A 13,395-nucleotide genomic window follows, 5' to 3' on the forward strand; every position below is an offset into this window, starting at 1 on the left:
AAAAAGAAAAAAGCCAGAAGTGGCACTGTGGCTCAAGTGGTAGAGCGCTAGCCTTGAGCTGAAGAGCTGAGGGACAGCGCCCAGACCCAGAGTTCAGGCCCCACGACAAAACCCCCAAAAAAAGAAAGAAAGAAAGATCGATAGAGATGATTTATTTATCATAAAGGTGAATAGTAATAATGATGGTGATAGTAATAGTAATAACAAATAGCTATCATTTATTGATACTTCTACTCCACTGAAACGTATTTGAAATCTAAAAATGGTTTCTGTAATAACTATATTTATAGAGAAAAAATACGTCCCTGGCAAGTGTCACATCAGGGAATAGAGATTGTTTCCATTGTAAATCAATACTACATTACTATTGCACAGCTGATAGGATTAAAAAATATGGAAGTTATCAAACAGGACACAGAAAATCACCTCCAATATTCTACAAGGGCCATAACAAAATTAACTTATATCAATAAATTTCAAGATGGAAATCAAAGCCAAGCTCTGTGGATCGCACCTGTAATCCTAGCTACTCAAGAGGCTGAGATCTGAAGACCATAGTTCGAAGCCAGTTTGGGCTGGAAAAGTTTGTGATAACTCTTATCTCCCAAGAGCCACCAAATAGCCAAAAGTGGAGATGCAGCTAAGAGGTAGAGAACTAGCTTTAAGCCAAAAAGCTTAGAGGTAGCACCCAGGTCCTGAGTTCAAGCCTCAGGACAAGCGCCAGAAATACAAAGACATCAAAAAGTTACTGAATATAAAACAGGAGAAACTTACCCAAATATTATCACCTTAAAGTGACTTGAGTCACTCTTGGCTGTGCAGGTCAACCCCACGGGAAGCAGTGGCATTGGTAGGGGTGACCGCCTGAGCTCCCAGTGGATGTTGATTGAATTTTGGCTTGTTTTCCCCTAAGGATAACAGCCAGGGCTCTGACAGCACAATACCACACAGGGGAATCACAATTCCTCCTCCTGGGTCTCTTAGATATCCCTGAACTCCAACCCATCCTCTTTGGGCTGTTCCTGTCCATGTACCTGATCACTGTGCTTGGAAATCTGCTCATCATCCTGGCCATCACCTATGACCCTCACCTCCATAACCCCATGTACTTCTTCCTCTCCAACATGACCTTTGTGGACATCTGCTTCACCTCCACCACCGTCCCAAGATGCTCGTGAACATCCAGACACAGAGGAAGGACATCTCCTACCCAGAGTGCCTCACTCAGATGTATTTCTTATTGGATGATTTCCTATTGACGATGATGGCCTTGGACCACTTTGTGGCCATCTGTCACCCATTGAGCTACGCAGACATCATGAACCTTCACTTCTGTGGCCTCCTGGTCCTCGTGTCTCGGATCATCATGTTCTATGTCACTATGCTCCATGTCCTTGATGATTCAACTGACCTTCTCCATGGGCACCGAGATCCCCCATTTCTTCTATGAATTGGTTCAGCTTCTCAGGGTAGCCAGCTCTGATACTCTGAGCAACACTATCTGTCTGTATGTGGTGACTGCCCTGATTTGTGTATTTCCTGCTGCTGGGATCTTGTTCCCTTACTGTCAGATTCTCTCTTCTTTAATGAAGATGTCCTCCATAGCTAGCAAGCACAAAGCCTTCTCCACCTGTGGCTATCACGTCTGTGTGGTCTTCTTGTTCTACGGGACAGGATTTGGGGTGTACCTTCCCTCAGCCATGACTCATTCATCCCAAGAAAGATCTGTGTGGCCTCAGTTGTGTACACAGTGGTCACCCTTATGCTGAACCCCTTCATCTACAGCCGGAGGAACAAGGATGTGAAGAGGGCCCTAGGGAGACTCAACAGAACTATCTCTTGTCCAAAATGGATTTCTGACCACAAAATTAAAAGGCACTACAACCCCTAAGGAAAATTCTGTGAGTTCTCCTATCCTGGCTCTGTGTGTGTGTGTGTGTGTGTGTGTGTGTGTGTGTGTGTGTAAACTAAGGGCACTTTTCTGTCATGGATCTTTTTCACTCAAGACAGGCACTCTACCACTTGAGAAACACCTGGAGTTCTGGATTTTTGCTGGTTAACTGGAGATAAGCAGCTCTCAGAATTGTTTTGCCCTGATGACTTTGAACTGTGATCCTCAGGTCTCAGCCTCTTGAGTAGCTAGGATTGCAGATGTGAGCCACTGGTTTTCTGGCTATCTTGGCTTTTTTACTTCTGTAAAGGTCATGTTTCTTTGTTTTTATTTTTTTATCTCCCAAAGCACATATTACTCTCCTTGGATATGTGTATTTGTTTCTCTCCAATCACTTCCTCCATCACTCCTTTGAAACTCTTCTTCCCTGTAGACTGACTTTAAGGTTCTACTCTGGATCAGCTTTGTTCAGGTTTTCTGTAGACTTCTAATTGACATTTAGAACACTTTTTTCCACCAACAATGCTGATATGGTTTTCTCCTAAATCATCTTCTTGAATGATAGAGTCCTGTGACTTAAAATGTTTAATATCTTGGATCCACACACGTGTCAAAAGGAAACACCTTACCCAGTCAAGATTGTTGCTTGTTGTACATCTACAACACTTGTTCATCTGAAAATCTGGTAAAATGCCAGCCTTGAGTGAAAAAGCTTAAGGACAGTGCCCAGGCCCTGAATTCAAGGACCCACAAAGAAGAGAGAGACGGAGAGATAGAGACAGAGACAGAAAGGAAAAATATTGAAATCCATTGCTCTGTTTATTAAGATGGCATAAAGAAGGGAGCAAGGGGAAGGATAAAGAGAGTAGCAGAGGGTATAAATCTGATAAACATAGTGTGTGTGAAATGACATGGTAAAACCTCTATGCACTTTAAAAAATGAGAAACAGGGGCTGGGTGTTGGTGGCTCATGCTTGTAACCTTAGCTACTCAGGAGGCTGAGATCTGAGGATCATGATTTGAAGCTAGCCTGGACAGAAAAGTCCCTGTGAGACACTTATCTCCAATTAACCACCAAAAATTGGAAGTGGTGCTGTGGCTCAAGGTGGTAGAGCACTAGCCTTGAGCAAAAGAGCTCAGGGACAGTGCCCATGCCCTGAGTTCAAGCCCCATGACAGATACAAAAAAAAAAGAGAGAAAGAGAGACAGGGATGTATCTCAAGTCCTGTGGGGGAGGGGCATGAGTGAAAGGAGGGAGGGAAAATGGACAGGGAAAAAGGGATGGGTACTACCAAAATGCTTTGCATCAACGGAACAACAAAACCTCCAGAATTGTTTTAAGAAGAAGGGAGGAGAGAGAGCAATAGAGAGGGTGAATTTAATCAAGGTATATTATAAGCAAATCATATGTGAAAGAAACCTGCTACATACTAACTTTCAAAAAGACTCACAAAAAGACAAACTTTGCTGGGCACTGGTGGCTCACACCTATAATCCCAGGTACTCAGGAGGCTGAGATCTGAGAATCCAAACCAGTCGGGGCAGGAAAGTCCATGAGACTCTTATCTCCAATTAACCATCAAAAAAGGTGGGTGTTGAGCTGTGGCTTAAGTGGTAGTGTGTTAGCCTTGAGCAAAAACAACCACCTGGACAATGTCCAAGTACTAAGTTCAAACCCCAGGACTGGAACCAAAAAAAAAAAAAAGTGACAGTGAGACCAAAGGAGGGAACACAAAGGCACAATGCCTCTGTGCATCTGATCATATGAAATAATATTTATCAAAATGAGGCCCAGGAATGGATAAAAGGTATTTATTTCTTCATTGCTGTTTTTGTTTTCTTGTATTTTTGTCCTGTTTATCTGTCTTTGCAAGGGTAAGGGGGAACAGAAATGGAGGGACAAAAGGTAAACAAATACAGCAGTGGTACTTTATGAAAAATGAACTATATAACTTGTGGGTGGGGACAGGAAGGAAAATCCAGGGAGACAGCCAGGGAGGGGGTGACATTGTCCAAAAAGGAACTCTTTACCTGGCTTACGTAACTGTAACCCCTCTGTACATCACCTTTATGATAGCAATTTAAAAAATAAAAAAAGAAGAAAAGGAAAGAAAAATTTAAATGTAGCTTCTGTGTTAAACCAGAGAAAAACTAAAGTAAATCATGGCTCATAATTGTATGTTCATTTCTAATTACTTAATAAAGATATCAGGTTTGAGTAGTTTGTGATTCCTAAGCTATCAACTTTTAATTATGTGTTAAAAATCTCTAACCCTCTTTTGTTTTACTTCTTATTTTATTTTATTTTTTGAGAAGCTCAGTTCTTTCCTGGTAAGAATGAGATCCTTTATTTTGGAGAGAATTTCCTGAAAGTTTAAGCAAAAAAAAAAAAAAGTCAACCCTGGAATGGTGAAGTGTCAACAGTCAATAAATAAATGGATCTTTCCATTTTTTAAAGACTAATTTGGGGTGGTTTCACTTTTTTATTTACATTTTGACATCTATTCATTGTACAAATCAATGGGTTGCTGAGATACTTCTGCACACATATACATCATATATCTTGATCATGTCCATCTTCCCTTTTCTTACCCATGGTCCTGCTTCCACATCCCCATCTCTGCCCAGCACTCTCCCTGGTCCCTAAAATTCAATCATAATCTCTCTCCCTTCACCCTCCTCAGTCTCTAGTTTCTAGTATTCCGTTCTGTACATCTACAAGATTAACTGACTGGCTTCTATGCATAGAACAATATGGGGCATGTGTCTGGTGCCTGGCTTACCACACAACATAGTGTTCTCCACACTGCTGCCTCTAACAGAGTTTTCTTTTGAATAACTCAGTGATCTTCTATTTTTCCCATCTTCTCCTGTTTCCAGATATTTGAGAGAATTGAATCTTCTGCTTACAGTTTCAGATGTGTGGTGCTCAGAAGAACTTCACACTCTTTTCTACCTATCCTCTGTACAATTCCAATGGTTGAGGTGGGGTTGTGTGATGTGTTCTTATCACACGACGACAACTTCTGGCTCTCAACTTTTGTGGAGGCAGCATGGTGGACAGCAGTTGTCTTGGAAACTTTATACATCAGAAATGGTTAGCAATCACTTCCTTTCTACAATAATAACTGTGATGTCACATGGATAAAAAGGGGAAGTTGGACTGACAATAACAGAAAAGTGGACACAAAAGGTTGACAGAAAGTACTCACAGGGTAATTTTGATCGAGGACAGAAAACCAAAGAGAGGCAAAGAGTACAAGATTTAGAGGCAGAATTTACTCTCTCACCATCCGTCCTCTGCTCACAGCTTGAGAAATCCAGGCCCAAAGAATCAATACATCAGTAGACACGCAGCATTCTACCAAGAAGCTTCCACAAGGCTGTCTTAATGTCCTTGTTCCTCAGGCTGTAGATGAAGGGGTTCAGCATGGGGGTCACCACTGTGTACATCACCGAGGCCACCATGCCCTTCTGGGAAGAGGGTGAAGTACTGGGGCTGAGATAGACACCAAGGCCTGTCCCATAGAATAAAGAAACCACAGAGAGATGGGAACCACAGGTAGAAAAGGCTTTGTATTTTCCATCTGCTGAAGGGATTCTCATGATGGTGGAGACAATTTGGACATAGGAGTAAAGGATTCCTGACAAAGGAACAAAGCCAAGGAGGCCGGTCACCATATAGAGCAGGATGTGACTGATCAGGGTGTTGGAGCAAGCCAACATCAGAGCCTGAGCAAGTTCGCAATAAAAATGTCGAATGACCCAATTGGTGCAGAAAGACAGACGCAACATCAACAGACTCTGGATCAGAGAATAGGACAAGCTGATGAACCAGGACACAAGAACCAACAGACCACACAGTTGGGGGTTCATGATGGTTGGGTAGTAGAGAGGGTGACAGATGGCCACAAACCTGTCATAAGCCATCACAGTCAGGAGAAAGGTGTCCAGGCCTCCAAAAACCATGAAAAAATACATCTGGGTAAGACAGCCTGCATAACTGATGGATTTAGTCTGCGTCTGGAGGTTCACCAGCATCTTGGGGACAGTGGTGGAGGTGAAGCCGATGTCAGCCAAGGAGAGGATGGAGAGGAAGAAGTACATGGGGATATGGAGGTGGGGGTCAGAGCTGACAGCAAGGATGATGAGAAGATTTCCAAGCACAGTGATCAGGTACATGGACAGGAACAGCCCAAAGAGCATTGGCTGATCCTGTGCATCTTGGGAAAATCCCAGGAGTAAGAATTCTACCACCTTGGTCTGATTTCCTGGTTTCATGTTGTTGACCTATCAGCTGGACAATTAGACGAAGAGAAAGAACATGAAATAGATACTACATCTGGGTTCTTTTTTTATTATTATTTCTTGAGGTGAAAGATCAGACACACAAGACAATATGATAAAGCTTAGGAAACCTGCGTTCTGCTGTTAATTATAGGGAAGAGGTCCTGATGCTAAGCAATCCATATCCATTGGTCTGGGGGCATGGTGTGGGGTGTCCTCCATTCCTTCATGCCTATTTTAGAATCACCAACACAAGTTAAGCAAGTCTTGAGACCTTAAGGATATTTTGGGTTTTTTGCCCATCCTAGGTCTTGAACTCAGGGCCTGGGCATTGTCCCTGAGCTTCTTTTTGGCTCAAGGCTAGCACTCTACCACTTGAGCCACAGCACCACTTCTGGCTTTTTCTGTTTGTGTAGTACTGAGGAATCAAACCCATGGCTTCATGTATGTTAGGCACTCTACCACTAAACCTCATTCCCAGCCCTAAACCTTAAGGATAAAATCGCCCACATTTGCTCTATCACACATGAATGTAAGGAAAGGTCTGAGTCTTCCTGGTCTAGGGCAGAACTCAGTCTCAGAAGAGAGTCAGATGACCATGTCTGAACAATAAGAAAATTTGAGAGCAGGGAAAATATATGAATAAACTACAGCAGGATGGACAGGATGTAGGTTTACATCCCAAAGGAAAGAAAGAATGGAGTGGGAGAAACAGAGAAAGGAAGGAAAGAAGTGGGGAAGGATGGAAAGAGGAAGAGAAAATGAAGGGAGGAAGAAAGTGAGGGAGGTAAAAGAAGAAAGGAAGGGAGATATGAAGGAGGGAAGGAAAAGAGGGAGGAAAGATGGAAGGAAGGAAGAGAGGGAGGGAGGGAGGAAGGAAAAGAGGAAAGAGAGAAGGAAGGATGGAAGGAAGGAAGGAGGGAGGGAAGGAAGAAAGGAGGGAGGAAGGAAGGAAGGAAAAGAGGAAAGAGAGAAGGAAGGAAGGAGGGAGGGAAGGAAGGAAGAGAGGAAGAGGGAGGGAGGAAGGGAGGAGAGAAAGGAAGGGTATTCACTCAAAATATACACCCCCCAAGTAAAAGCACACTATACAAAGAGAAGGTTAAATAACTAGTCCAGCATTCTACTTTCCCAGCTGTTATCCTCATGAGCAATTCATAAACTATAAACATCCCAGGCCTTCCCCGGCCCTGTGCTTTACAACAGTCATCTTTCCACTCAAGCTAAGTATCTCTGTTCCCTGTTTCCCTACACACTTACTGGGCTATGCAGGCTTGGCAATGTGGACCACACATGGCCAACTCTTGGCTCTTGTTCTCTCATAGAGGATGAGTGATGAAGACAGAAGATCTGTGCCCCAAAGGAGCAGGGAGAAAGAGTCAGTCCTGGTATCCAAGACCCAGCTGCTTTCACCTGGGCGAAGGCATGAGAGTCTTAAGCCTGGCACTTGAGGGCCTTGGTGACTTGAAGTTAACAAGCTGCTGATTGTGCCCTGAGGGGTGAGGGTTCTATGCTCTCAGAAGCTAATTAAACAAATTGGTCAAGAATGTGTTCATTCCCTGAGCAGTGGGGCTTCTCAAGGGCAGGAATGACAGAGAAAGATACTCTATTCTTGGATTGCCTCTTGGAGAACGTGTCCACATTTTCTTTTACTGTTTGTTTTTGGGTTGTTTTTTTTGTTTTTTTTTGGTCAGTCATGGGGCCTGAACTCTGGGCCTGGGCACTGTCCCTCAGCTCTTCAGGTCAAGGTGAGCACTCTACCACTTGAGCCACAGCTCCACTTCCAGCTTTTTCTGCTTATGTGGTACTGAGGATGTGAATCCAGGGCCTCATGCATGCAAGGCAAGCACTCTACCACTGAACCACCTTCCCAGCCCAAGTGTCCACATTTTCTGACCACCACTAATCATAGAGAAGAGAATGGCTTTTAAAAGTGTACAATGAACTATAAGGTTAAAAGCAGTCAAGCCAGAGCCGGGTGTGGGTGGCTCATGCCTGTAATCCTAGCTACTCAGGAGGCTGAGATCTGAGGATCACAGTTCAAAGCCAGCCCAGGCAGGACTTCTGTGAGACTCTTATCTTCAATAAATGACTCAGAAAACCGGGAGTGGCGCTGTAGCTCAAGCCATAGAGCACTAGCCTTGAGCTGAAGAGCTGAGGGACAGCGCCCAGGCCCAAGGTTCAAGCCCCATGACCGACCAAAAAAAAAAAAAAAGTCAAGCCAAATGTTAGTGGCTCACATCTGTAATTGTAGCTACTCAGGAGGCTGAGATCTGAAGATCATCGTTCAAAGTTAGCATGGGCAGGCAAGTCTGTGAGTTTATCTTACATTAAGTAGCAAAAAGCCAGAACTGTAACTGTGGCTCAAGTGGTAGAACACCAGACCTGAGCCAAAAAACAAAAAGCTAAATAAGAGCTCCAGAACTACCAAAAGAAAAAATTTTTTTAACTTAAAAAGAGAAACTATATAAACTAGCTACTCCACAGACTATATAATCACCAAAAAGCAGAACTGGAAGTGTGGCCCAGGTGAAAAGCAAGATGCTATCTCAAAAATTAGTGTCAAAAAGTTAATAATAAAGGAGCTAGGTGTTGGTGGTTCACATTTATAATCCCAGATACTCAGAAGGCTGTGATCTGAGGACTGCAGTTCAAAGCCAGCCCCAGGAAGGAAAATCCATGAGACACTTATCTGCAACCAACCACTAAAAAACCAGAAGTGGCACTGTGGCTCAAGTGGTAGAGGGCTAGCTTTGAGCAGAAGCTCAGGGACAGCTCCCAGGCCCTGAGTTCAAGCCCCACATCTAATATGGAGGTGCTCAGCTCTAGAGCACATATCTACTAAATACAATGCCCTGCGTTCAAACCCCAGTGCCAAAGACGTTTTAAAACAATTTTAAAGTTGAGCAAGGTGGTACTTTCTTACTCGGGAAGCATTGGGAAAGAATAATTATTTCACTTCCAGTATGCTTTAGACCTTGCAAGTGAAATGAGTTTCTTATAGGCAACAAATGTTGGGGGTTTGTTACTTAATCCAACCTTCCAATCTGCCTTCTGGTTGAAAATTTTAGGTCACTAACATTCACTTATTAAAAAGTATGTAATAATTCCTGTCATTTTTTTATTTTTTGTGAGGCTTCTTTCCTACTCCTTGTCTAATAAAATCTCCTTTCCCTTTTTTTATAGCTGCATTTATCCTGGGCACAGGATTCTATTAAGTGACTTCTGCAGAGCTGGCTCATGGGTGTACACTATTTCACTTTTATTGTGGCAGTTCTTAAAATTTCTTCCTCAATTATAAAAGATAGCTTTGCTTAATAGAATAATCTGTTGGCATTTTTTTTCTTTCAGGTTTAACATACATTTTCCCCTGCCCTCTTTGTGTTTAGAATTTCTGTGGAGAAATCTATTACTCTGGCAGATTGGAGCTTTTCTCTTATAGCTTTCAATAGCCTGCTCTTATTCTGTAATGTTTTAACTATGGCACAAGATTCTGTGTACTTAATATATAACTACAATATGACATAGGGAGGTACTTCTGTGGACTTCTCTGAATAGAGTATTTAAAGCCTTCTGAGTTAATATGGCCATCTCTTAAGACTTAAAGAATTTTCTAGTATTTTACCAAATATTTTCTATACTTTTATAGCTAGCACATCTTCTATGTCCGTGGTCCATAGTTTTGGTCTGCTAAATATTATCCAAAGACATCTTCAATGTTTCATGTCAATCTGAGTGTTCTACCTTGTCTTCCCTCTAAAAAAAAATCTATCTTCAACTATTCCTTTATATTGGTGAGGCTTTCAGCTGAGCTTTTCATTTTCAGAACTTCTAGATGTCTATATTCTTTCTTTTTTCATATTTTGCAGTTTTATTTCACTCATTTATTCATTTTGTCTTTTCCTAGATTTCATCCAGGAATTTATTCCTGGCCTCTTTGCTGACCATTCTTATATCCCATTTGAATTTTGGGGGAATTCAAACTTTTTGATGATTCTATCATGTTATTTTGGAATGGTTCTTTTGGAAGTATTGTGTTGCCTTGGGTGTTTTTTCATATTTCTTGTGTTGTGTTGGAATTTGCACAGCTGAGGCCATGTTCTTGGTTGGAAGCTTTAATTACCTGTACTCTTTCACGTGAAGTATTACCAATGTTTAGACATGTTTCTCAGTGGCTTAAACTTTTCAGCTGCCCATGGGTGTCTACAGACTTTCTGACTTGTAATTACTCATTATAATTAGAGCAACTCATCAAAAAAAAAAAATGCTCACTATAGCTCTCTTGAGTAGCTACCATCTTTCTCCATAGTTAGCCTGCCATGCAGGAATAGTCACTGTCACACAAAACCTCCATACTGGGACTAAGGCTTATGGGAAATTCTAGTCACCAGACCCATTTGGTTTACCTTATGTTTATAACTTGTTTCCTCTACCCACTGGGAAGCCAGGGTTAGAGATGTGGACTTTTCCTACTCTTTACTGTTGCCTTTCCTTTTCTGGGTATTTATCAGCCATTTCATGATTCCTCTCTTCAGATATCCTTTTTCATTCATAAAGTCATAGTGTCTAACCCACCTGACTCCTTTCTTCAGAAGTTTCTAATTCCTTGTGTGATGTTAAAATAATACATATACATCATGATAGAGGAAATCACAAGATAAATAGCTCATTAGTATGATACAGAGGTGAATTTCTGAACTCACCAAGAGCTGGGGTGTGGGAGATGTGGCTCGTAGTCAGAGCATCTGCAAGGCCCCTAGTTTAGAACTCCAGCACTTCAAAACATAAATTTCTTGGGCTGGGAAGGTGGCTCAGTGGTAGAGTGCTTGCCTTGCATGCATGAGGCCCTGGATTCAAATCCTCAGTACCACATAAGCAGAAAAAGCTGGAAGTGGCTCTGTGGCTCAAGTGGTAGAGCACTAGCCTTGAGCAAAAGAAATTCAGGGACAGTGCCCTGAGTTCAAGCCCCAGGACTGGCAAAAATTAATTTCTAAATCCAGGAAAATATACCATGTCCCAGTGTGGTTTACTTCAAGAAAGAAGTTATCATCTGAAAATTAAATAATGTGAAGTTTACCAAAACATGAAGAAACCAGGACTTTTTAAAGACTTTGATACATACAAAAAAGGCATTGGACAAAACAATATCCCATGTTATAAAGCAAAAATAAAGCCGGACGCAGGTGGCTCACGCCTGTAATCCTAGCTATTCAGGAGGCTGATATCTGAGGATTGAGGTTCAAAGCCAGCCCAGGTAGGAATGTCCAGACTCTTATCTCCAATAAACTACCAGAATACCGGAAGTGGCACTTGCCTTAAGCTGAAGAGCTGAGGGACAGTGCCGAGGCCCAGAGTTCAAGCCCACAACAGACAAAACAAAAATCCAGGAGTAAAACAGAATTCCCTTCATAAAGGTCATCTTTCAAAAACAGGTGGGGAATTATAATTAATGGTGATACTGAACATATTTCCTAAGGAACAAAGTAAAGATGTACCTTAGTGACTTCTATGCTTAAAAAAAAAAAAAAACAGGTGAGAAAAGTAAAGGATAAAACTTGGAAATTAGGTAAGATATCCCTCTATTGGTATGTCATGAATATAAATAAAGAAAACACCAAATCATAAACTAAATGAATTAATGTCACTACCTATAAGGTTAATGTACAAAGACAATATTGTAATTTATATAAGAATAGAAAAAAATTACAAAGCAAAATATAGTCTGTGGTCAGAAATAAGCAATGATATTTAACTGTATTTTTTTTGTCTTTTCTTTTTTGGTACTGGGGATCGAACCCAGGATGTTGCGCTTGCTAGGCAAGCGCTTAAGCAATGATATTTAAGACCTCTAAAATTAAGATGACCTAGGAAGATGGACACTGTATCATGTTGTTGAAAGACACAATATTGTAAAGAGCCAGGTGCTAGTGGCTCATGTCTGTGATGCTCGCTATGCTCAGGAAGCTGAGATCTCAGGACCGAGGTGCAAAACCAGCCTGGGCAGGGCAATACATGAGACTTTTAATCTCATTAACCACTAAAAAGCTGGAAGTAGGGTTGTGGCCCAAGCGGTAGAGCAGTAGCCTTAATTCCCTAAGCTCAGGGACAGTGCCCAGACCCTGAGTTCAAGACACTGGTACCAACACACACACATACACACACACACACACACACACACACAGCTTCAGGAAAATGAGCTCAACACTGGTGACCACCAGACCCCATCTGTATACCAGGACCATGAGTCTGCCTACCACACAGAGAATGGGATTCTTCCTTCAAGCCTTCCAAACACTGCACAAACCTAGCCAATTTTAGAACTGAAGAAAGACATTAAACTAGGAAATGTAGTCCCTAGCCATACCAAAGTTTGCATTGTTAGCATGGTGTTTAAATTTAAACTCAAAAAATATTGAGAGCTCTAGCATGAAGAACAAAGAGTAAAACATGACAAGATCAAATGAGACCATCTTCCCACAAGATCTCTACTTCTTGGCAAAACTACTTATTACACATGAAAAGCTTTTGATAGTAAAAACTGCTCTTTTCAAAAACAGTAGATTCTCTTTAATAAACAAGAGGGAAGGAAAGGAAAATATTGGGTAGTCTATTTCCAATACCTGCCCAAAAGACTTTCAAAAATTTAGCAATTAAAACTAAGTGTCCATAACATATTGGCCACATACCTAAGAGAAAAATGAGAATTAGAAGCCAAGTTACCTTCAGTACTGAAGACTGAACCAAGGGTCTTAATCACACCAGACAAGCACTCTCCTACTGAGCTTATATATCCCCAGCCCTAGAAACCAACTAGGAAACAGCTTGCTAGGCACTGGTGGTCACACCTGTAATCCTAGCTACTCAGGAGACTGAGATCTGAGGATAATGGTTCAAAGCCAGCCCAGGCAGGGAAGTCCATGAGACTCATCATCAATTAACCACCAGAAGCAAAACAGAAGTAGTGCTGTGGCTCAAAGTGGTAGAGTGCTAGCCTTGAGCAAAAGAGCTCAGGGACAGGACCTAGGCCCTGAGTTCAAGTCCCATGACCCACCAAAAAAAAAGGCTCTCCAGTTTACATATGAAAATGCATGTCAGCCAAGCATAGTGGCCATGTATGTAATCCTACTTAACTTCAGAGTCTATAGGCAGGAGGTTCACTTGAGTCCAGCAGTTGAAGGCCAACCTGGGCATATCTTGTCCCCCTCAAAAAAAAAGGGGGG

At 41.9% G+C, this 13,395-nt stretch overlaps 1 protein-coding gene and 1 pseudogene across 1 annotated transcript; one reads left to right on the forward strand and one right to left on the reverse strand.

Annotated features, from left to right (window-relative positions):
* Positions 1-634: 634 nt before the first annotated feature.
* LOC105999041 lies at positions 635-1,891 on the forward strand (annotated as a pseudogene).
* A 3,342-nt stretch (positions 1,892-5,233) lies between these two features.
* On the reverse strand, positions 5,234-6,172 carry LOC105999077 (olfactory receptor 7D4-like). The gene has a single exon (XM_013033970.1). The coding sequence runs from the start codon at positions 6,170-6,172 to the stop codon at positions 5,234-5,236; it is 939 nt and encodes a 312-aa protein (XP_012889424.1).
* Between the last annotated feature and the right edge of the window lie 7,223 nt (positions 6,173-13,395).

This window comes from Dipodomys ordii, unplaced genomic scaffold, assembly GCF_000151885.1.
Source record: "Dipodomys ordii isolate 6190 unplaced genomic scaffold, Dord_2.0 Scaffold180, whole genome shotgun sequence".
Classification (NCBI taxonomy): Eukaryota; Metazoa; Chordata; class Mammalia; order Rodentia; family Heteromyidae; genus Dipodomys; species Dipodomys ordii.

Coding starts and splice junctions, on each gene's coding strand:
- LOC105999077 (XM_013033970.1), bottom strand. CDS start 6,172: ATGAAACCAGGAAATCAGACCAAGGTGGTAGAATTCTTACTCCTGGGA.